Source organism: Stegastes partitus, unplaced genomic scaffold, assembly GCF_000690725.1.
Source record: "Stegastes partitus isolate 25-593 unplaced genomic scaffold, Stegastes_partitus-1.0.2 Scaffold1681, whole genome shotgun sequence".
NCBI classification, from domain to species: domain Eukaryota; kingdom Metazoa; phylum Chordata; class Actinopteri; family Pomacentridae; genus Stegastes; species Stegastes partitus.
Window position 1 is genome coordinate 109,929 of NW_007579412.1, and position 24,119 is coordinate 134,047.

General features: G+C 42.0%; 1 protein-coding gene across 1 annotated transcript in view; it reads left to right on the forward strand.

Moving 5' to 3' along the window:
* Window positions 1-24,119, forward strand: part of map7d1b (MAP7 domain containing 1b) — a 55,109-nt gene that overhangs the window by 21,082 nt on the left and 9,908 nt on the right. The window contains exons 2-11 of the mRNA XM_008301525.1: window positions 3,402-3,611; window positions 7,847-7,915; window positions 10,562-10,725; window positions 10,949-11,057; window positions 13,059-13,163; window positions 17,850-17,969; window positions 19,403-19,530; window positions 21,543-21,685; window positions 23,463-23,795; window positions 23,845-23,885. Of these exons, the coding sequence (XP_008299747.1) occupies window positions 3,402-3,611; window positions 7,847-7,915; window positions 10,562-10,725; window positions 10,949-11,057; window positions 13,059-13,163; window positions 17,850-17,969; window positions 19,403-19,530; window positions 21,543-21,685; window positions 23,463-23,795; window positions 23,845-23,885 (1,422 nt within the window). The remainder of the gene's footprint in view (window positions 1-3,401; window positions 3,612-7,846; window positions 7,916-10,561; window positions 10,726-10,948; window positions 11,058-13,058; window positions 13,164-17,849; window positions 17,970-19,402; window positions 19,531-21,542; window positions 21,686-23,462; window positions 23,796-23,844; window positions 23,886-24,119) is intronic.

Below are 24,119 nucleotides of genomic sequence, written 5' to 3' on the forward strand. Positions count from 1 at the left end.
TGCTTTAAATATTGATTTTCAGGGCATTTAGGGATTTCAGGGAGGATGACACGGCCTGACAAACTTGTGAAACTTGTTGTGTAAGAAAGTTCAATGCTGCCTTTGAAGGATTTTATCCGACTGAGACGTGAATCGGTTTCCAGGCCTCGGAGGTCTTGTGCTGCGTTTGGGTCATATGAGGCGGACGATTCATGCGTTTGTGACTCGTTGTGAAGCTGCGTTCGAAAACACAGAACTCTGGTTTTAGTTGTTTGAATAAAGGCTCCGACGCAGGTTTGTCCAGAAAACAGTTGATCAGGAGGCAGCAGAGCGCTAAAAGCATCAGAACAGAACAGAATACGTCTTTATTATCACTTCACATGTGGAGGGAAATCACATGCAAACCTTTGTTCAAGTGCAAAACAGCAAAATGCGTCAGTCGGAGGTAAACAAACAAACAAACAAGCAAAGAGAAAAGCTTCTAAAACTGACGATGAAAAGATTATTTAAGAAAAAGAGACAAGAAGTGCATGTACGGCTAAACATGGACTGTTTTTGTTCACGTCTTTATTATTAAATCAGTCGAAATTACAGCTTGAACAATAATAATAATAATAATAATAATAATAGTAATAATAAATAGTTTGAATAAGTGGCAAACTGCTATTTTCAGACCTTCAATGCAGTACAACCTGAACCAGCACAATGAATTAATCAAGCTGAATGTTAACGAGACACATCGGCTCATCAGTTCATAAACTGTTTAGTGTTAAATGAGCAGGTTTGCTCATTCTACTGGGATTAAAACGAGAATAAATGTGTTCTTTCTTTTATTGAATTAATTTTTTTTTGCCTGTCACTTCTGGAAACCTGCTTCCTGATTCTTCTGTTGAACCAACTGAGAATTACTGTATTTCAAGCTTTTAACGTCAAGTTTGTTCATGTTGGTGTGCAGCTGTGGTTTTATTTGGTAAACTATTGGATGTTTCTCAGGTGGAAATCCTTCAAAACAACCTCGAGCTCAAAGCGCATTGAGTTTCATCTGGTTCCACTACGACTAAAATGACATAAACGCTCCTCGTGTTGGACTTTCTTTTATTCTCAGTTTGTAGTTTATGTTTCTGATTGTATTTTGGCCTTTTTTTAATGTTTGTTATCTACTTAAATGTTTGTATTTTTGCATCAGCTAAGCAGAGACTCAACATAAAACAGAGTTTAATCCACAGACCTGCAGCTCATTGGTGTGACTGACTCTGAGTTGGAGGCTTTTCTCAGGTGGAATCCCCTGAAAACAATAAAAGTACCTCCAGAGTTCTGGTTCATTTATTAGGATGCCTGCTGGTTCTGCTGTGATTAAATGAAAGCAGCATCGTTATGATTCGTTTCTGTCACATCGGTCTGAAGTTAAAATGTCAGTTTTTGTTGGTCGTCCTCCAGACGTGCTTCGTCACGTCGTCGGCCTTCAGCTTCGTCTGTTGTGTGATGTCGAGTCTGTTCAGCCTGAACATGTTCGGACTCGTGTGGAACTTTGAGACGCGACTCTGCAGGATTGTGGAAAAGCATGCCGGCTGCAGACTGTGAATCATGACCCAGTGGAGCTCACATTCTGAGATTTCTTCTACTTTTGTAGAAGTCTGGATGTTTAAACACCCAGACAGACATGAGATGAGCGTTCTGTGTGCGAGTTTTTATTTACTGACGTCTTTGGTCTGTGTGTTTTTTTTATGGAGTAGTGAGAGAACCAAATGACAAAAATAAATAAAAAAATAGAAATAAAAATGAAAAAAAGGAGAAAATTAAAAAAAAAAAAGTAAATAAATAAAAAAAATAAAAAAATTAATTTTAGTTTGTTTTTTTTTTTAAAAAAAAACAGATAACAGATAAATAAAAAAATAATTACAAATAAATTAGTATCATTTTATTATTTTATTTATTTGATTTGTCTTTCGACTTTTATTAGCCTTTTTCCTTTATGGATTTATTTTTGATTAATAATACCACATTATTTATTTTTTCATTTTATTTATTCTTCTTCTGTTTTATTCTTCTTTTATTGATTTATTTTAGTCATTTGGTGCTCTCACTACTCCATCGTTTCTTCCTTCACCTTTTTGCTCCACCTCGTCTGGTTGCTACCTTTAGTTCCGTCATCCAATCAGCTCCTGTGTTTATTTATACTATATACAGTCTGTTATTTGTCTGTTATCGGTTTATTTTCCTCTTTACCTGCATCAGTCGCCTGTGAACTTTCTCTCTAAACCTTATCGGGGCTTCTCATGTCAAACTTTGCAGCTTCCTTCAGCTGCTTTTTGTTGTATTTGTTATTTACTGTTTTTTCGTTTTAACTCTTTGTTTTCTGTTACCTTCCTGCGCTTCTGTATTTTCTTGCATCAGATAAGCGAAGCCTCATGTTTGGTTTTGGACAGACCATCGCTGAGACTCGTGGCTTTAATCTGTAGATGTTCATTCTGGCGTTGAGCTGTGGAGGAGCTGCTGACTGAATTTGGAGATGTTGTTTTAGGTTGAAATCCCCCAAAATAGCCTCGACCTTAACTGTCAGACACACAAGCAACTTTAAGTCAAGATAGCTGAGCTTTCCTGCATAGATGAGTAACTTTGTGGAGACGTATTCAGTCTGTAATGACACAAACACAGAAAAAAAAAAAGAAGCAAATTATAGTTGGGAAACGGAAAAAAGTAAAAGTTTAAGAAAATCGTTGTCAGTTTTTCTGAAACGTTTCTGGATCATTAAACACTTCAAAGTTCTTTACGAGCGACTGATAAAAGACGGAATGTTAAAATAGATTTAGAGACTAAAACAGTAAAACCAACAAAATAAAAGAGAGATAATTAATAAAATGCAAGCAGTGAAGACAGCAGTGAACATGACAGTAAACTGTATGAGCGGCTGAGACGTGTGTTCAGTGTTTTGCAGATGAACTTGAGAAAGTTTGATGCATCATTTAAGGCGGCTCTGTGGCTGTAATTAAGACAATTTAACAGTAATTATCCCCCTGGTCATGAATATACAAGCATTTCTTCTTCGTTTAATGGAGGGAGGTTTAAGCAACAGTCTCCAAACTTTTCCTCTTTTTTGCTGCAGCCTGATGTGAAGCTGTGAGTCTCACCTGCTGCTGCAGCGTTTAGCAGCTTTTCTCTCTGACGTGTGCAAACTGTGAGTGAAAAGAAGACGTTAATTATCCCTAATGAGGCTGGAGTGTCGTGTTAATGAAGCCGCCGGAGGTGTGGAGGCAGAAGTGTCGCCTCGGAGACTAATTCTGAGACAAGATTTGACGAGTTAGACAAAAAAAAAACAAGCAGCAACAGCACAAGACGAGCGTTTACATGAGCTGTGAGATGATTTCATGTTGTTCCGTGTCGTGTCTCGGTATTAAAGTCCTCGTCCTGTTGTTTTCCTGCAGCTCTGCACCTGCAGACGGACTCCCAGACCATCCAGAGTGGAGACAAGTCTCTGGGGAAGGACCTCCTGACTCCCGATGACTCTGCCGTCTCAGATCTTTCTCCTAAAACAGACTCCAAATCACAGACGCCCACCAGGACGGATGCCTCATCCAAGACGGACGTCAGGCCTTCCACCCCCGGCAGCAGCAGCAGCCCTCAGCCCAAGAAAGGTAACAGTGGAGCATGTTTATGGAGGCTCAGCTCAGTTATGCAATATGACCATTTTTATCATTTTAACGGCGTTTTTATGACGACGTTTGTGACTCAACAGTAGAAAAATGAGACGAAGCCACGGAGAGCAAACCGGTGACTTTGTGGTTGAAACTTTGATCCTCTTTTGTGGATTGTTAAAGCGCCAAACATCACAATTCAGATGTGGTAAATGATTTTAAGACTCCAGTATCGCAGCAGTCATATTCTTCGACTTTCCTACAGTTTAACGTAAAAGTTTAGTTCTGCACTAAAATAAAAGAATCCAAGGAATCGCCAGAGGGTCAGCTGAAGACATTTCTAAACCTTTAAGGGATTTATTTATTTTTTTAACTAAATATTCAAACAAATTGATGTGTATTTATGTGTCTTTGCATGCAGTTTAAAAGTTTTATAGTTGAGATCAGTTCTGCTTTAAGAGGCGGCAGCTCAATAATAAAAAAACAACTTGATAATCGAGCTGCAACGATAAATCAATGAGTCACCAGCCTTTAATTTAATCAATTAAAACCCTCTGAACCTCAAAATCAGCCCAAAGTCAGCCTTTTAGTGAATTTGAACTGTAAAAACTGAAAAAAAACATCAAACGTTCAGCTTTCCAACAGCCCTTGAACTGCTCATCTGTGATGTTTGGTTCCTTTAGAATATTTAACCGAATCCGAGCTTAAAATGTAGATGTCTGATTTCACAATTTACAAAAAAATGAACAATTCATTTTAACCAGATTCTGTAAAAAAGAAAAAATTCTGGATTCCTCTGTGAAACTGTGAAGCCGTGTTTGACTCGGCTGCGACCAACAGTCACGTGGTTAAAATTCGGGAACTTGAACTGCAGGATGTGTGACAAGGAGACGAGCATGGACACAAATTAAAAACATAAATAGTAAAATATGGACAGTGTGTTGAGCGACTGTGATTTATTCCAGCGTTGGTTTGTCCTCTGGACACTTGGAAAGATGTTGAACATGATTCCAGGTGTTTATCAGTTTTTGTGAAATAAGTTATTGCAGAAATCCAGCTTGTGTTTTTTATTGATTTGATTCAGTGAAAAATGAGCCCAGAGTGAGGAAAGAGGTGATAAAAGGGGAGAATTCCTTCACTGTTCTTCCTGCTTCTTTGGAACCATCTTTGCTTGTTAGTTTTTCTGCCGTTATCGTGACCTTACGTGCAGCTGAGCACAGATCCCTGCAGTTCTGAGCACGTTAGCGGCACAAAGGGGAATTCCACTGATTCTACATCACAGGCAGCTCGCAGGTCTTCGGGGAGCTCCGCCGCTACTCATGTGAGGAAAATTGTTTGAAGCCTTTTTGTGTCTCCGGAGGGAGCCGCATGAAGAGCAACGCTGTCGAAGGGAGATCACCAGACGTCTGCTGCAGGCTACGCTAGCTGCTGCTAGCATGACGCACCTGAATTCAGGGACTTAAAGAGCTGAGATGAAGCTTTTTATCTTTCTGTTCGTGTGTTTCAGCTGCTTTTTGTGCATGTAAAGAGTCTGCAAACTTAGAAAGCTCACAGAAAACTCCACACCTGCCTGAAACACCTCATCTGAAGTCCAGGATTTTCTCCTGTTACGTATCTATGTCATCGTGTTACACTCCTGAACAAGTAGCTGCCTCTCAGTCCAACATCATGTCCTGGTAAAATCGCTTGGGCTACATCACTGTCCTAACAGATATGAAGCTTCATCCTTTCCTCTCTCTGTTTGGACCAGCTGACCAATCAGAGCAGGCCTGGCTTTTCAGGAGGCAGGGCTTCAAGAGACAGGAAGTAAAACTGAGCGGTTCAGACAGACAAGGTGCTGCAGCAGCGATGTACAGTATGAGAATAATGAGGTGTTTCTGGAACATTAAACGATGCAAATGAGCTGCAGCAGTCCCCAAAACAGGATTACAAACCTGTAAACGTGCATCACACGGGCTCTTTAAGTTGTTGGTAGTGGATAATGTAGGACAGGACGTCCACTGAGACTCTGACAGTATTACAGCAGAGCAGAGAAGCATCAGAACGCTGGAGGAGAAAATACGAGCAGCACATGCTGATTCACACACTTCTGAGATTTGTTATGTCATCTTTCTGCTCAGACGGTGGAGCCACACTTTGTAGTATAGTGTTATATGTCCACTCACATCTAAATGTTGTCCATCAGAGACTGTATTTTTAATAGAAACTATGGATACGTCCATATATGTACACGTACAGGAACTTTCTGGGGACACAACACTGACACAGTACTGATGGAGGAGAAGTGATGGAGGACGGATGGAGGTGAAGGAGGTGAAGGAGGTGCATCGGCAACGTCTCGGAGCTCCAGGACCTGCAGACTAGAGATTTATTTCTCTGCATTCAGCCGTGTAGAAGCTCTGTGAGGTGGGGAGGGAGGGAGGAAATCCAGGTTGCCATGGAGACGGGGCTGAAGTGCTGCAGGCTGCTCTGTGATTGGCTGAGACCGCGCAGCATGCATATTACATATCTGAAAAGGAGACGGGCTCAGCGAGAACCTCAGGGGTCCTGGTTCTCGGCAGCGTTACGGTTCACATCCTCCCTTCAAATCACCGAGGACGCTGCTGCAGAGGAGCGACGTCACGCACACACGACTTCAGAACCGACCCGGATCAGATCAATTAAACTGCCTTCATTATTTCAAACATATGAATCATTGTAACGTGAATCTGAAACACAATGAGAGTCGGTTCATTAAAAACACATACAGGTCAGTCCAAGAAAAATCAATAAGGTCCCCACCAGAACCTCCTCAGAATCAGCTGGTTCTGTATCTGCAGGAGCTTTACTGAATGATCAGAGTTTCACCTTCAGACTGTCAATATTCCAGAGTCCTTGAAGTCCACAGAGGAGGGTCCAGATTGATCACTTTAATGGATTTGTTCCATCATCTCTGAGCCTCATCAGTACAGCAGATAGACACATGACATTTAGGAGGAAGAACACATCTGGGTTCTGGTAGAACCTGACACCAGATCAGTTCTACATCATGTGTGGTCAGAACAAGTTGCAGCAAATAAAGGTGAGGCAGGTTTGTTTATGGCACAGTTGGTACCCGAGGCAGTTCACACAAAAGTCTAAAGACAGATAAAATCATGAACACAGTTATTATGAAGTCATTACACTGAAAATAAAAGGTCACATTCTGATCATCTTCCAGACACGATTCACTCTGGAAAAATAATCTTCTAATCTAATCCTAATTTAAATCTGCTGAATGTGTCTTCTGGCTGAAGAAACAACATTCACGTCCACGTTCATGTAGAACAGTTGAATCTCACTGATCAGACCAGAACTTGTTTGAGAGTCTTTAGATTCTCTTCTGACGATGTTCACGTCTGCTTCTGTCCTCAGATTGTGAACAACAGGGATGATGGAACCCACACTTATCTTTTCAGGATTTTTTTTTTTTTTACTATTTCTTGAGTGAATAAAATCTCAGATTTGACATTTTGCGAGTGTTGTATTTGTTTGTTTGTTTTGTGTATTTGTGTTTGTGCTGTGGCTCAGGTGGTAGAGCGGTTGTCCTCTGACCGTAAGGTTGGCAGTTTGATCCCCTCCACAGTCAAAGTGTCCTTGGGCAAGACACTGAACCCGAAGTTGCTCCCAATGGCAGGCTAGCGCCTTGCATGGCAGCTCTGTGGCCATTGGTGTATGAATGTGTGTGAATGAGAAACATTGTGAAGCGCTTTGAGTGCCGCAAAGGTAGAAAAGCGCTTTATAAGTGCAGACCATTTACCAAAACACTGGAACCAACATTCACAACATTTTTCCAACACAGGTGTTTTACCAACACTGGAAACAAAAAGGTGTCTCTGCATAAAACAGATATTCTACCTATAATATGTTTGAATTTATTTCCATACCTGCTCCTCTCTGAGCGTAAACACCGTCTGCAGTTCAACCGAGAAAGTTTTACGACGTCACTGTTGGTTGCAGTTGAGTTACTGAGTCGCACAGAAGAGCTCAGACGCTTCTGAAAGTACAGAGGTTCAAGCAACAGACGTGGAATACAGTGATTTAGATGAAATGTGACGATTCAAGCTAACAGACGAAACACGATGATTCTCTCGTCTTGTGTTTTTCTGGCTGATGAATAATGTTGGTCGCCTTTTTAAATGAAGCCTTTGGACCGTGCCGTTGGGCTCAGAGGGTTTTAATGCAAGTTTTAAAACCCAAAATCTTTTCCCACACAGATTCAATGAGCTCAGAACAACGACAGAAACTGGCCAAGGAGCGGCGGGAGGAGAGAGCCAGATACATCGGTGAGGAAATGAGAACGCTCGACTCTCTGTTAACGCCGCTGAATAAATGATGCATGGAACAGGACTTTCTTGTAACCCACTTGAAGCAGCACGTCTTTTTCTAACCTCTCTGTGTCTCTGTCACTCTGACTGACGCTTATTGACGTCTCTTGTTGTTTCTCCCTGCATGGCTCTCAGAACAGCAAACTCAGCTGCAAGGTAAGAGGCTTCACTAAAACCCCGGCAGCAGCCACGTGGGAACAATCAGCCTCCCGTTCTCCTCCCGTCCTCCTTCCCTCCATCGATTGATCGTGTTCGTTTGTTTTTCTGTTGTCATTCACTGGAAGCTTTTGAACTCAGCCAACCTTCTGCAGCCTTTACTTTTGTTTGGAATCATTACACATTTGAGTTTATTTTGACTTTATCTTCCTCCCAGCGTGCCTGCTCCAAACCTATAATTTCACTTTGCGGCTGCAGAATAAAGCTCATCCCTTTTGAAAACACGACACGATTCCTCCGAGCACACCAAGGCCCAAATGTCCGAGTTCTGTGGGTGTCTCCCTGCTGGAGCCGACGGGGCTCGGCGTGAAAAATGAGCCGTCATTACCGTGAACCGAGACCAGACAGATTAGATTTAATTACGACTTTCATTAGCATCAGTAATGTGGTCATGCTGCAGCAGTTAAAGGGGACTTCTGCTTCCTTTTCTATCAGTAAAATCTTCCCTTTGCTCGGCTTCGGCTGCTCCCACATAAGTTTGCAGCCGTCTGCCTCTTTGTGTAATTATATGTTGGTGTGCAGATAATAGCATATACGTCCCCACAACAGGAACTCCGCCTTTGTGCGAATTTCTCTGCAGAAAATGTAAAAAAGCACGACGTCGTTTTTCAATTCTGCTGAGCCTAATTGGATTTTTTCAGGAGGAGGATTTATGGAGGAGCGAAGACGGCGTTCCCATTGTGGCTGAAGCTCAGATTCATGTTCGTCTTTGGCTCATTAGCAAACATGAGCCACCGAACACTGAACTAAATACAAAATACAACACGGCTGCATCCTCACAGAGCCTAATCCACTAAGAAGTATTTCTAAAGCCGCCTGCCGCACAGCAACAGAGGCGACGTTCACACATTTCATCCCGATCCATCCAGTAACCCAACATGTCTTCACCTGTACTGACCTTTTCATTGTCTAAACCCTCCACTGTGTTTAATGAATGTTATCAGAGCTGATTTGATAACGTGTAGATCTGAGAGGAAAAGAGCAGCGAGCTGCCGTCCAACGTGATGCCACTTTAATTTGATTTAGTGCAGCTTAATTGCGACCCAGAGAAATGAGGCGCAGCAGCGAATGAGCAAAGAAAAAGTGGCGTCTGCTGGAGGCTGCAGTAAAACACAGCAGGAAACGTCTGCTTATTTACTGTTATCAGGATTATAGCGTCATGAACACTACGTCTTCCATCTGCTTCTCTGTTTAGGCGATTTGGGTTATTATACACTTCTGCAGTTGAGGAATTTGCTTTAAAAATAAGAATGTTTTCTTTCCCAAAAGTCACTTCTAAGTCAGTGTATTGCACATAAACTGTCTGTCTGATAAACTTGTGTTTTTAGACGTGGATGTGGGTCCAGACAGCAGTAATTTGACAACAGCTGCATGGATTTTCATGACATTTGGTCCAGATGTTTATGGTCCCCAGAGGATGAATCCTGTGACTGTAGTGATTGTCTGACCAAAGTCTTCTGCATTCTGATATATGCTTCACACAAGAGGAATTTCATTTGGATGCCAAGAAATTTCTGATATTTACACTTCTACACAATCTTAGTTTAGCATGGTGGCATGCTAGCCGTTTTCTTAGCCTTGAAAACACAGTACAGCTCAGTTTGGTGAAAGTGTCATTATGTTTTTAATGTTAAATGCTAAAATGTAGAGCAACAGTGGCTAGCTAACTGAATTTGTGATGGCAGTTACTATCGAACAACAGTTATGAGGAGTTAGCTGACATTTGCTAATGTTAGCTAACATAAAGTAGTATGCTAACATGCTAATATTTAGCAGGTATACAATCTTAGCATAGCACGGTAGGATTTTAATTGGCCTTAAAACACAGTACAGCTGAGTCTAATGACATTAGCTTTTTCAATTTTAAATGCTAAAATGTAGCACAGCAGCAGCCAGCTAACTAACTAGTTATAGCAGTTACTATCCAATAACAATTATGTGAAGTCTACTAATGTAAGCTAATGTTAGCTAACGCTAGCTACGTCGGCTGACTCAACAAATTTTTGTGTTGAAGTTTGTGTTTTTCTCAATTTTGTAGATTTTCTGTTTTACTCTTAGTTCCAGAAATAAGTTGCAGGTCTCCTTGGTTATTAGCAATTGATCAGACCCATAGTTAGCTGCTAAAAATACTGAGACAGCAAATCTGTTGAATATTGCACAAAAAAAAAAACAAGTGCTGTACAACCCTGCAGAAACTCTTGTTATCATTTTGTACAATAATTACAATAAAATATAAAAGTAAATGTATTCAGTTATTAGGGCAACATGTGGGGAACAACTGGGAGAGGCTTTTTCTTTAGCAGCAAACAGCAGCTAACACATAAGACTGAAAGGCTTCTGTTGGCCATCGTTTTTCATCTCTCGGTCTTTGGTGTGGTGCCCCTGCAGCAGCGAAGAAGGCCCAGTGGCTGGAGAAGGAGGAGAAGGCCCGACGGCTGAGGGAGAGCCAGCTGGAGGAGCGACGGAGGAAGCTGGAGGAGCAGAGGCTGAAGGCCGAGAAGCGCCGAGTGCTGCTGGAGGAGAAGCAGAGGCAGAAACTGGAGAAGAACAAGGTGAGGAGGATGCATGAAGGTCAGCTTCAGCTCAGGTCAAAATAATCCAAAACATCCAAAACGTAAGCAGAAAATATGAACTACAAACATAAACATGAGTGAAAAAACATGCCCTAAAAATGTCAACATGAGCTGAAACAGCATAAGGAGCGTACACGGCATGATGGATTCACATGTGGACATGTGCAGGTATGACCTGAGTTTCCGCTGTTTGTCCCGGCAGGAGCGATACGAGGCAGCTATCAAGAGGTCGACCAAGAAGACGTGGGCCGAGATCCGCCAGCAGCGGTGGTCCTGGGCCGGCGGACTCAACCAGACCTCCCGCAGAGAAAGTGAGTTTCAGATGAACGCCGAGCAGCCGGACACTGGTAGAGGCCAAACACACCCAGATAGACCAGATCCTCGCCGTCAGTCGGGCCTTTGTGCTGCTCAGACTGTGACTCACCGCCTCAGCTGATGCAATCGGAGGAAAGAGAGGTTTGCTGTCATGAGGGCGGATAGATGACCGGCACAGTAAATTATGATGCTAGCTCCTGTAATTTCTGGGTTTTTAGGAGGCAGAAACATTGGTTTGGAGTGCCAAAGTTGTTCATCTAAACTCAGGCAGTTTCACTAGATTAGGAGTGTGTTTTTTATAAAGCTGCTAGTTTCCTTTTTCAAACCGTCCTCATAAAGCCGTGTGGTCGCTTGTTTTCTGTCGCATTATAATAATGAAATCATTGTGACTTCAGGGAGACGTCTTGACATGAACAAGTTACCAGAAAGTTCTGCAGTTTGTATAATTTCTAATCATTTAGGGATGGTTCTGATAAAAAGAGAAAAACTTGGTAAAAGAGACACAACCGTTGTTTTGGTTCAGTTATTTATTCTAAAGGGGAAACCTTTTCTTCTCAGTTTAAGCCCAAATGACTATTTATCTTTTATTTATTGAGGGAAACTTGTGTTTGTTATCAAGTTGCACATGTTTGTGAGGTATTATTCAATAAAACCTGGTTTAGCCTCCATTAGCTTCCTGTTTAAATGGAACGATTTGATTGGAGGAGAGATTTTCAGGGTTTTACTTCCTGGAATGAATCATTTAATTTGATCAAGAGGCCGAATTGTTAGTTTGGTTCAGTTTTTATGTTTAAATGACCGACTTCCTTTGAAAAAAACTGCTCAGTTTAATCCCAATTAAGTATTTATTTATCTTGTATTTATTGAGGGAAACTTAATTCTTCATGCTTTCTGCATTACTTTAGTGTTTTTTTTAATTGTAATGATTTAATTGGGGCACAGATTTATAGTGTTTTACTTCTAATTTCTTACATTTAGAGGAATGAGATCAGAGTTTATTTGTTGTGCACATTTTACGACAGATGCTTTCATGAATTAGATCAAATTAGAGCGTTAATAGGAAGCTGAGTAAACTATATTTTAAACCATCAGATTATTGTTGCTGAAGCATGTTTGAGGCGCAGACGACCTGCACAGTTAATTATGATGTTACGTCTTCTAATTTCTCTGCTTTTTCAGGGCAGAAATAGTTTTTTAGTGCCAAAGTCGCTGATTTCCCTTTTAAACTGTCCTCTTGTCAGTCGAAGCAGTAAAAGAATTAAACCTACAAGACTTTACGTAGATGTTTCAACATGTTTAACAAGTGAACAGTTCTGTAGTTTAAGAAGAATTGAGTTTGGTAGAAATGAACTTTCCTAGAAAAGCAGCTCAGTTTAAACCCAAGTAAGTGTTCATTAATCTTTTATTTACTGATGGAAGTGTAGCTCTTAATGTTTGTTGACCATGTTTGTACAGTTTAATACAATAAGAAGAGTTTAGGCGTCGCTGGCTAGCAGGGTGCCACAGCAGGACCACTGTGATTCAGGAAGAGGATCTCTTGTAATATCTGTTTCTTGGGGCCTAAAGTTGGTTTTGAGTTCCAGAGTCACTCATTGAAGCTCAGCTGTGATGAACACGTCTCATTAGAGCAGGAGTGTGTTTCTCAGAGAGCCGCGAGCTCGTTGCTATTTCAAACATGTGACGAGCTGCTGTTTCGACCTGTGACACGGAGGTCAAGGCGCAGCGCAAAGTGTGAAAGATCCCGAACGTGTGCATGGAGGCGTGACACCTGATTCTAGCCTTCGCAGCAGGAACACCTTTACTCTAGATGTTTACTTCTAGCTACACCACACCCTTCCCATACTTTCCTTCAAATTTCCTCCCCGTCTCCCCTCCTCTAAAGTCTGACTGATTGATGATGAGTTGAACCCCAGACACGGCGAGGCCCTGCTCGGCCCTCAGCAGCCCGCCGGCCGCCTTGTGAACAGTTGTTGTCTGTTGCGTTCTCTCCGGTGCAGGCAGATGCTCGGCCTCCACGGTCAACTTGCCGAGACAGGTGGACCCTGTCATTAACAACAGGCTGTCCAAGTCCTCGGCCACGCTCTGGAACTCGCCCAACAGAAGTAAGGACGAGCCGACGTCAAGGTCCACCAGGCTTCCCCCCTTTCCCCTTCCCCTTCCTCTTCATCCTTCCTCCCACCTCACCCCCGATCTGGTTCTGTTTTGGTTTTAACTGTCGTCTCTGGTGGCCTGCCTGCCTGCCTGTTGCTTGGTGACTGGTCATTTACTCCCTCCTCTTCTCACGCTCTCGGTCTCGTGTGCATCGTGGTTTTTCTTTTTTGATTTCAGTTGGTGGTTTGTCATTGATTTGAGTCTCCTCTGCATCTTTGACCCCTCTCACCTCGACATCACCGAGCCATGATTCTGTGGTTATACTTTTGGTGTTTCGTAGGTTTATGAGTTCGCATCTTGTCACGACACCTTCTCTTTGGTTTCCCCCCTCCACTGTACTGTTGGTGGTTTGTTGTGGTGGTGCTGGTGGTGTTGGTGGTGGATAATTCTGTATAATGTGACTGTTACAAGTGAAGCAAGTACAGTTATTAATGTACATTGAATAATATTTTGATTTTACAGTATGTTACTACAAGCAAATACTGTATATAGCCTGTTTCCTTAGTCTTGCTTAAATATTTATGTAAAACATATTTTCTCAGTTTCTTAAGGTTTTTACATTCTAAAAAGATATTTGTCAGGAGTAAGATTATCACATATTTATTTGACGACACTAAATTATTCCATGTTTTCTAGAAAGGTTTCTACTTTTCACATATTGTTTTCTAAATGTAACAGGAAGCTATTGTGGTTAAAATAAACTTTCCTCTTAATTCATTGACATAAAAACTGTGAGACTCAACAGCTAAATGCTAACATAAGCATGCTAACATGCTCATAATGACAAAGCTAGGAGCTGATGTTTAACAGGCGTATTGTTCTTGATGCTGCATGTTAGCATGCTAATATATTTAATTGGCATTGAAAAACACTGTCCACATGAGTTTGGTGGGAATGTGTTAGTTTTTAAAGGTGAATGCTAATATTCAGCTCATCAATAACCGGCTTACTGGTTTATAATTACTGTCCAACAACATTAGCTAATGTAAGCTAGCATGCTACATGCTGATGTTTAGCAGGTAGCCTATAATTTAGCATGGTAGCATGCTAGAAGTTTAATTAATCTTAAAAACACAGTATTTTGGAAGAAATGCTAAAATGGAGCACAGCAGTAGCCAGTTAAGAGACCGTTACTGTTCAACACCAACCATGTTAAGTTAGCTAACGTTAGCAAATGTTAGCTAAAGTCAGCTCACATGCTAACATGCTGTTAGCAGGTATAATTTTCTCTATCTTAGCGTAACTTGTTAGCATGCTAGCATTTTTTGATAGCATTAAAACACAATAATTGTGAGCTTGGTGTGAATGTTTTTAGTTTTAGAATGTCAAATGCTTAAATATAGGACATCAGTCGCCCGTTAACTAGCTTAGTGATAGCAGTTAATGTCCAGCAACGATTATGTTAAGTTGGCTTAACTAGCGCAGTGTAAATGTTGGTACATCAGGGAGTCTTAAGATGTTTTAAAGACAGAAAATTGTGGGTAGACGTCCTCTCCTAATAGAAATACACCATATCACCCGGATCAATATGGGGTTTTAACATTAAACTTTCAGGTTACAGCTCATTAAAATAATTTTTTTATAACAGGAAGCATTTTTGCAAAATCTGAACTATTTGAAGAAGTAATTGTATGATGATAAAATGTGAAAATGATTTCTATAATGTGTTTTTTTATTTTATTTTTTATTTTATAACAAGAAACTGGGGAGATATCTTTGTGGCAGGGCAGCAGCGATGCACTTCAACGCTAAGATTAAACCGTCATCTCAGACTCATTTCATCTGACTCCTGAGTTTCCACATGTGCATACAAGCAGCACCGTCTTCATCTCAGATTCGTCTCGCCTCATAACGTAACGTCATTACTGATCGTATCACCCTCAGTGCAATCAGCAGTTGGGCTCTCGGCTCCGTCGTCGCCGCAGACTTTATGCTTGATCATCACTAAAGCTTCGATGCTGCACATGACAGGACAGTTAAATCTGCGTAGAGTCGATACCAGAGCTGCCGTTTGTGGCCTGGAAGCTCTGCTCAGTGAACCAACGCTGGTTTCCAGGGAGGGGGTCTGGTGACAGAAGCATCAATCTACCTTCAGGTGAACAGTCGATCACCAGGCAGCAGCTCGGCCTCCTCTTGCCGCATTGGAGAAGGAGGAGGAGGAGGGAAACCACTGTTGCCTAGCAACAGGAGGTAGTCGGGTTATCAGTTAGTCATAAAACATGTTGTGAAAACGTCCAGCCGAGGTGAAGCCTTTACGTCAGAGCAGCAGAACCTGCAGCTCGTCTGTTGTGATTGCACTGTCCTCATGTGTGTGTGTGGTATGTTTCATACATACTGTGGTGTGTCGACTGAGCAATAGCTGCAGGAGAGCTGGAAAGAAGCCGAAGGTGTCATCAGAAAACATGGCCGAGCCTAAAAAACATCTTTGCACAGCACGTTGTCAGTCCAAGTTTTTGTTACGAGAAACCCGGAAATCCACACAAACTGGAACAGCTGTCGAGATTCATCGGATCTGTCAGATTCTGTGTCCGTCTGTGTGTTTTCAGTGGCCTCGCTTGTTTTCTGTTGTCTGAACCGGACGAAGCAGAGAAAGGATTCAACCTGCATGACTTTAGGGAGACGTTCAAACACTGTCGTGCTAGAAAAGTCAAAGCACCACAATCTGCAGTTAATGTAATTAATGATTTTTTTGGTTGAAGCTACTCAGTTGGAGCCCAAGTAGACTGTGTTTTATACTGTTAGATTATTTTAACGATGCATTAACGTGTTTGAGGCTCATTTTTAACAGCTTTAGTGATTGTTTGGTAGTTTAATCCATAAAAATGTTAATCTGTTAATATGAGTGACTGTAACTGTCAAATAAAAAAGTGGAGTAAAAAAATACAGTGTTGTAGGGTCGTGTGGGAGATAATGTGAGCAGAAAATGGAAATAGGTAAAAGTGAATAAATATATATTATAGTAGTATTATCTAGTCGACGTCTTTAGGGATAATGTTGGAACTATTTGGAGAGAAGAGCCTCAAATTACTTTTATTTGTCTGTTTGTCTTCGTATTTAAAATGTAGACATTTAACAAATATGCACAGATTTTTCCTTGAACCAAAAACGGCACCAAGTTCTGATGAAAACCCATGAGCGAGTGTTTTCCTGGTGTATGTGCTGTTTTTCCACCCGTCATCACAACGCATTGGAATAACTGCTGCTGTTGGACGTCACACGTTCATCACATCACATCTGTAGCGGTGGAGATGCTGCTGCAGAGCTCAGGTCAGAGCGTCTCTAATGCTGGACCCGCCTCAGACTGACGCGCCGGGTTTAACAGGGTCAATAAATGTAGCTTTAGTTTCTAGTGGTAAGTAGTGAAAATTAACCCGGGATGCTCCTCTGTGTGTTTTCTCATGTCTGGTACACAACATGTCAGACATTCATCCTGTATGAGTTCTACTGATGGCGTCTGAGTGGAGCTCAGAAGAACCTCTGAGCTTCTGCTGATGGTCTGTAGAACAAAAGCTCAGTCAGGTGTCCACAAGCTGCGTTCACGCTGCCAGACGTTTCCTCAAGAGCATCAAATGTGTATTAATCCGCTGCTGAAAATAGTCCCCAGCAAATGCACCATTTTCTCACCCTTTTCTAAAAATCCAACTAGATATTTGTGTCCTGCTTTTTGTGTAAAATAAAGTCAGAAGTTACAGGAAACAGCTTCACACATTTGTAGGTTTTTTTTGTTTTGTTTTTATATTAATAAATCACAACAGCAGTTTGCGAGACGAGGAAGAAGAGAAGAACAAGTGCTTCCCAAATACATGAGCAAAATGCATAAACACACTGTATGATAGTAAATAAAAAGAGGGATGATGCAAAAATATAAATAAATGAGGTTTATTCTACTAAAGCACAGAGTCAAGACTGTATTCGATGTGTTTCTTATTGTCAGAAAATGTCATGAAAACAAACAAAAACAAGTTAGAGATATATAGTCTCTGACAAATGCACTGTTTTCTCAATTCTGAGTGACATTATTTACTCTTTCCCACATTTCTAGCTATATGTTTGATTTAATGACGAGTCTTACTGCAGCACTCTGAGCTAGTTTGCAGCAAAATCATTTATAGTTTGTATGAAAGGCGCATATATCAGCATATTTATAACTCTGAACAAATGGCAAACATTCAAAGTCAAGCTGTCCTTCCTCTCCAGCACCAAGCTCAGTAGTTTTGCAATGTAGGCTCATTAGCTGCTCGCTGACTTTATTTATATTAACTCTGCAAACAATTTCAGTTCTTCTGCTCCTCCTGCTGATCAATCAGATCAATCAGTGAGTGTTTGGAGCTGCAGTGCCTTCAAGGAATGTTTCAAAAAAAAAAAAAACCTAGAAAGACAGAATTCTTGCTGTTAGAAGTTTGTCTGACCAAATAAACACACAGGTGTTTATTTACAGGCCACATTTTCTGTCCAGCTTCATCGTCTGCTGTGAGTTAGTTCATGTGTTGTGATGAGGTTTGTCAGCAGCACATGTTACACGTCACTCTGCATCAGACGGAGGCGGATTCATGCTGTGAGTGTGACGGTGTGTGAGGTTGTTCAGAGGCTGTCTGTTGTACCTGTGACCCCACTTTGACGGCGCCCTCTTGTGTCAGCCCGCAGCCTGCGTCTCAGCCCCTGGGAGAGTCGGATCGTGGAGCGGCTCATGACGCCGACGCTGTCCTTCCTGGCCCGAAGTCGCAGCGCCGCCACCCTCCTCAACAACAGCGACTCTCGTGAGTATGAAACCCGTGAAAAGCCTCGTCTTTCTGCACACAAGAAGTCTGGGCTTCACTTCTTAAAGGCATTTCATGACGGTTTGTTTGGTCTGAGACATGCATCATGAAATAATCGAGGTTAAAGGTCGACTGATGGGATTTTTTTTAGCACAAATACCAATATTTGGATCTGAAATGAAAATGTTGGTGTGAACATTTTTAATTACACAAACAAACTGAATTGAAATGCCTTTACTTATGTTTTCTTCATGAAAACATTTTACCAACAATCCTTCAGTGTTGATTGGCTTATTGGTGATGCGTAGCCTGTCAAAGCCTGTTCAGATGAGAAGTCAAAGGCTGGTGAAAGTCACAAAATAAAACTCTAATCAAAACTTCATCAGGTGAAAAGGCAGGTGAGCAAACACTAGACAGAATGCAGGAAAACACACGGTTCTAAAACTAGAAGAGAATGCAAAACAAACAAAAGCACAAAAACTCAAACAGCCAAACCAAAGCATGACAGACATACAGACATGAAGAAAACAGGCAGGAAGTTAAACAACAAGAGACACACAAGGACAGGAAGTGTCAAAATAAAACAGGAAGTACACAGAGCAAAGACTCTGACACAAAGGAACAAATTTATCTAAATCCCACCTAATGCAGAATTAATGTCTGCTGTGGGATGTTAGTGATTATCAATTAATTGCCGTTAATAATTTAACTGATAAAACAGAAGAAGAAGAAGAAGGTCGGGCATGTCAGTAAACGTACCGTAGACCAGCTGTAGTACCTGGTTGTTCCACCAGGTGGAGCCTCTCACTGTTTAGAGACCAGAGGAGGCCTCACTCAGACTGCAGTTCATGGTGGCAGCAGAGAGCATTGTGGGAGTTTAGCAGCAACAGGACCATGACAGAGACTCTGAGGAGGTTCAAGACCTCCAAACCATCATCAAAACCACCTGATCTGATCATGAACTTCAGGTTACTTAGTGTTGAAAGGGTTAATTCCAACCTGCCACTTCCTTCTGTTGATACTGAGTTGAAGCATGCTAAGACAGCATCACTGTGGTCCAGCAGCTGATCATCCGTGACACTGGAGTTTTGTGTTGTTGATTATTAATTATTGATTGACGAAGGCGTCTGTTATCGGCTAAGAAATGTATGTGAAAACTTCTCTAGCTGGAACACATTTATACCTTCTAGAAACAATCAAATAGGTATTTTTATGATTATTTATTGAATGTAATCAGTAAATCTCCACCTGCTCATCACTTCATCCGTCAGCGGGGTTGTGTTATTGTCCTGCATCGTGTTGTGTTCAGCGTGTCGCCTCGCCGTCAGGTTTCTGTACCCGCATGGTGTGAGTGTTTGTGGGCCTGACCTCGGCCCTGCTGCCGCTCTCTGCATGTTTGTGTTGCTCAGACTCTCATCACTGCTCCCGTTCAGCCTCCGCCAGCCCTCTGAACGCCTGCTCGCACCACCACCCGCATCAGAACGCCGCCGAGCGCTGGAGGGTTTCCTCCGCCAGCACGCCGGACATCACCCAGCGGCAGCGCCGACGAAACTCCACACCGGTAGGTTCACATGTTCAGGAGGAGCCTCAGAGCAGTTGTATGTAGTATGTGCAGTGTCTGGACTTCTTAAATGTTTAAAATACGATTTGGGAACTCAAGATCCATCACATGGTTAAGTTACCAATGTTCAATCTGTATTTCTCTGATGGAGCCACGTAATCTTCTAGAGTGTCGCGTTTATTGTATGAGCGTCAGCGTTATTGAAAACAAAGGCCGTCCCCAACTACAGTTTTACCTCCACAAGGTCTTTAGCTTCTGTTCTGGGGTTGATTCACACATTTCAACCAGAACACTTCATCTCTGGACACAGAACCGTCTCCTTCCTGAGCCTATGATGGCTGGACATTCCCATGGTGGTCATACTTGATATAATGGTTTGAACAGATGAACGTGGAACCTTCAGGCATCTGGACCAGACTGGTGGAGGTCCACAGTTCTCCTCCTGATGTCTCGGCTGGTTTCTTTAGATGTTCCATGTTGTCACAAAAGGCAGCAGCGTGTTTGAGGTGTGCCTTAAAATACATCCACAGGTGTTCCTCCAATTAACTCACATGTTGTCAATTAACCAATCAGAAGCTTCCAAAGCCATGACATCATCATCATGGGCTGATGTTTTCTTCTCTGCTTCAGTTTGAGCTCATCACCAATCTGCACATACCAGCGGTCACAAACATGCACCACGGGTCCTGATGGTGTGGCGTCATGTGGTAACAGCACATGTCGTCTGCACATGTGCATTAACACACAACACAAACAGCTTCAGAACTTTTTAGTGGCACCACATGTGCAGCTGAACTGTCGCCAGTTTGCAGCTGCAGGAGACACTGAAAAAAAAAAAAAAAGATGAATCACATTCTAAGAGCTTCAATTAAACCAACCAGACTGAAGATGTTTCACCGTAGTGCAACATTCAGAGAACGTTTGGAGGATGTTGTCAGGAACACAGATTGTGTTTTCTAGATGTTGTGGAGGCCTGAGATGACAGAATGCTTTATAACGTTCCTGTAATGTGTTGACGGAACACATTACCGAGACCTGGGATGATGGAACGTTCTTTAAAAGATGCCGTATGTTAACAAAGGTGGAATATTCTGGGGATGTTCTGAGCATGTTACTGAGGGAACACATTAGAAAATCTGTAAAACGTTCCCACAGTGTATCACGACAACAAAGACAGAACGCTCTCAGTGCAACATTTAGCTTTGAACCCAGTTTCATCACGGTCTAACGTTGTAATAACATTTGTAGAACATTCTAGGAACCGGTAAATATGTTAGTAGAACTTTCTTATTTGAAACAAAAATAAATTCTAGCTTTGGGAACGTTCCCCTAACGGTGGCCAACATTACCTACACATTCTAATAATGCTTTAAAGAAAAAATGTTCCAGCAACATTTTAAAGATTTTTCTCAAGTCCAGTAACGTTCCCATTTGGTTAAAACTCAACTAAGACATGAACCGCAACGTTTAGAGGATGTTTTTAGGATGTTATCGAGTAAACTTTTATAAAACATTCCTGCATTGTTCTGAGGACGTTTAGTGGATGTCGCTGTGGCAACACATTAGGAACTCTTTTATCAAACGTTACCACAATGTTCTAAGATATCAAAACGTTGATGTTGTCGATGCAATATTAAGACAATGTTTTAGGTGCGTTAGTGCGTAATGGTTCAATGATGTCTTTAGAGAACGTTTTCTGAACTTTAAAGATTATATTCTGGGAACTAAAAAAATACTTACAGCTGCAAACGTTAGTGGAAGTTTGCAAACAAAACAAAAATCTAGCTGGGCAGCAGATAGAATGAATGTTGCTCTGTGGTAAATAAATACCACCTGATTGTTTAATGACCTCTGTGGAGGGATGAACCTGTTTTTAACTTGAGTTTGAGGCGTTTCTGCAGCATCCTGACGTTGAAGAAAAGCCCCTCAGTCTGCAGTGCGCGGTATCAAGCCGATGTGACAGATGCAGCCTCGGGTAGTAACCGGTTATTTGTGTCGACTCTCTGTTCAAGGTGGATAAAAAGAAGAAGGAGAAGAAGGACAAGGAGAGGGAGAACGAAAAAGAGAAGAACGCTCTCACGAAAGAGAAAGTGCAGAAGAAAAGACAGACGGCGTCACCGACAGCCACCATCCAGAGATCCAGGCCGGAAACCAGGTACCAGATTTACACCTGGACATTAATACGAGCTTCAATGTTGAACCGGACAGACGGTAATTAATTCTATTTTGAGCTCTGAGATGGAGCCGGAGCAGGTTGATGCCTGACAGACGGTCCGAGGTGTTCTAATAGAACCATTAAAGCAGCAGACTGTCGGACAGAATGAGGTTTCCTCTGACTGATGCACTGCAAAAAAAAAAAAAGACGCCGGCTGCCTGCTCCTCCTCATGTTTCACCCCTTCAGCCAAAGACCGAATGAGGAGTTTCAGACGGAGTCACTCATATCTTCCACCTGACCTAGTTATGGGCTTTATGTAGTTCACGGGGAGCTTCAGTGCGGTTCTTCTCTGTGGTTCTTCCTGCTGCTCATTAAAAGTCCGGCAGGAAGTAATCAGCACACTTCAGAATAAGTCTGGTTAAATGTTCGACCCTGTATAGATTAAAAATAATCAGTCTCTTTACACCATATAGTGAATTCTCCATTCAGGTTGAATGATTACATCCTGTGTAGTCACTCCAAGTATCCCACAATGCACCAGGAAAAGTTGTGTACAACCGAGTGCTATTTACCATCATGCAGTGTGTCCAAAGAGAATGGCAGATTATTTTTTAGTATTAAGACACACTTTGTGCTGTTAAGATGTGTTTTATTTTGCTAAGATGGATTTTAAATTGTTAGGATGTATTTTATTGTGTTGAGGTGCATTTTTTAATGTAAATACATATTTTTAAGGTGATAATCTGTATTTTACGTTGGTAATGTCCGTTTCATTTTGTTGTTTTATAGCGTGAAGATGCACTTTTTATTTCTATCTTTTCTGTATGTGCAGCTTGTCGATGTGACGAGAGACAAATTCATGAGTTGTGGCACGAAAATATTAAAATTACACAAATTAATTTGTTTTTGCTGAGTGTAGTGGAAGCAGAGTGATGCATCACAGAACAGACAAAGAAGAATTGGTATTTTTATTTATTATTTTGGAAAATACACTGAATATAATTTGAATTTATCACAAAAATACAGCTCTGTTCACCACCACAGCATCGCATATGTTTTAATTGTGAAACAGCAGCACAGAGACTCAGATAGTGTCTAAATGTAATATATTTAATTAGTGTTTATAGACAGGAAGTAGGGAATGAAGGGATGATTTCAGACACAGCCTTGTAGAGGGAATTAACTACAACTTCAACGTGCATTTCTGCTTCAAATTCAGGCCGTTTAAATCAGTTTATTCAATATGTCGGTGATTTCAGCGACTTTATCTCGTTCACTAATTAATCAGCCTTGAGTTCTCCGATGCTCACAGGTGCAAATGAAACCCAATCCGGCGATGATCTCATTTGGCGCATCAGAAACTTCGAAAAACTTCTCAAAAGCTCAACAGTGTTGACTCTCTAATGCAGTTGTTTGTGGTAAGAAACTGATTCTGCAGCATTGGAAAGGGGCAGAACCGCTGGACAACAATACGAACAGATGCCCTCCACCTAGAGAAAATCAGATACGTCTTGATAGACAGACTGGAGGAATATAAGAAGGTCTGGGGGCCAGTGATCACCTTTATAAAGGGAGAGCAGACTATTCGTCACTCATACGGGGCAGCACACCTCAGGGCTGGAGGGGCGCCGGTTTGTTTCTCTGCTCGTCTGTATGTTTGTTTTATACTAATCAGAACAAAACCAAGGAAGCCCTGATTTGCACTTTTTTTTGAATATTTGAAGAGTTCTCTGATGTTCACATCCACCAACAGTCTCCCTCCTTTCTGCTCCTCAGCACCCCGAAGCCCAAGAACAGACCTCCGTCGCCGGCCGCCCCTAAAAGCCGGCCCCTGTCCCCGCTGGTGCCGGCCGCTTCCAAGGCGCCGGCCGGCAAGAAGACGCCGCCTCCATCTGGCACCAAGACGCGACCCAAACGGGCCCAGACGCCCGCGAGGGTGCAGCCGCAGACGGTCGCCGCGGTCGCCGTGGAAACGGGCCCCGAACCCCAGCAGCCCGACGAGGAGAGAAAGAGTGAGTGTGGTTACCGTGGTGACGATGCCCGGCGGCTTCAAGGTGACCTGGAGGATTTGGCCGACTTTCAAGTGCAGCGTGAATTCAGTGTGAACATGTGACGGCTGAGTCTGAGCCAGTGGACTGATTTTGTGTCTCACCTGAAGGTGTCGGGTGTCTGCTCCACCTGAGGCCTCTGATGCTCTCTGTTAAACCGAATAACGTTCATTCTGTCCACGTGACGCTCACTTTAAACACATCTAAAGGCTTCAGTCGTCAATATGAAACGTGGAGCTGTTCCATCTCTGATCATCAGGCGACTTCAGCTCTGATTCGCTCGAGCTTTTAAATCATAAACTATGAATATTTAATTCATAGTATCTGTGAAATTAAAGTGTGAGGCTGTATTAGATTTAGAATAAATGACATGATTAGAAATGAC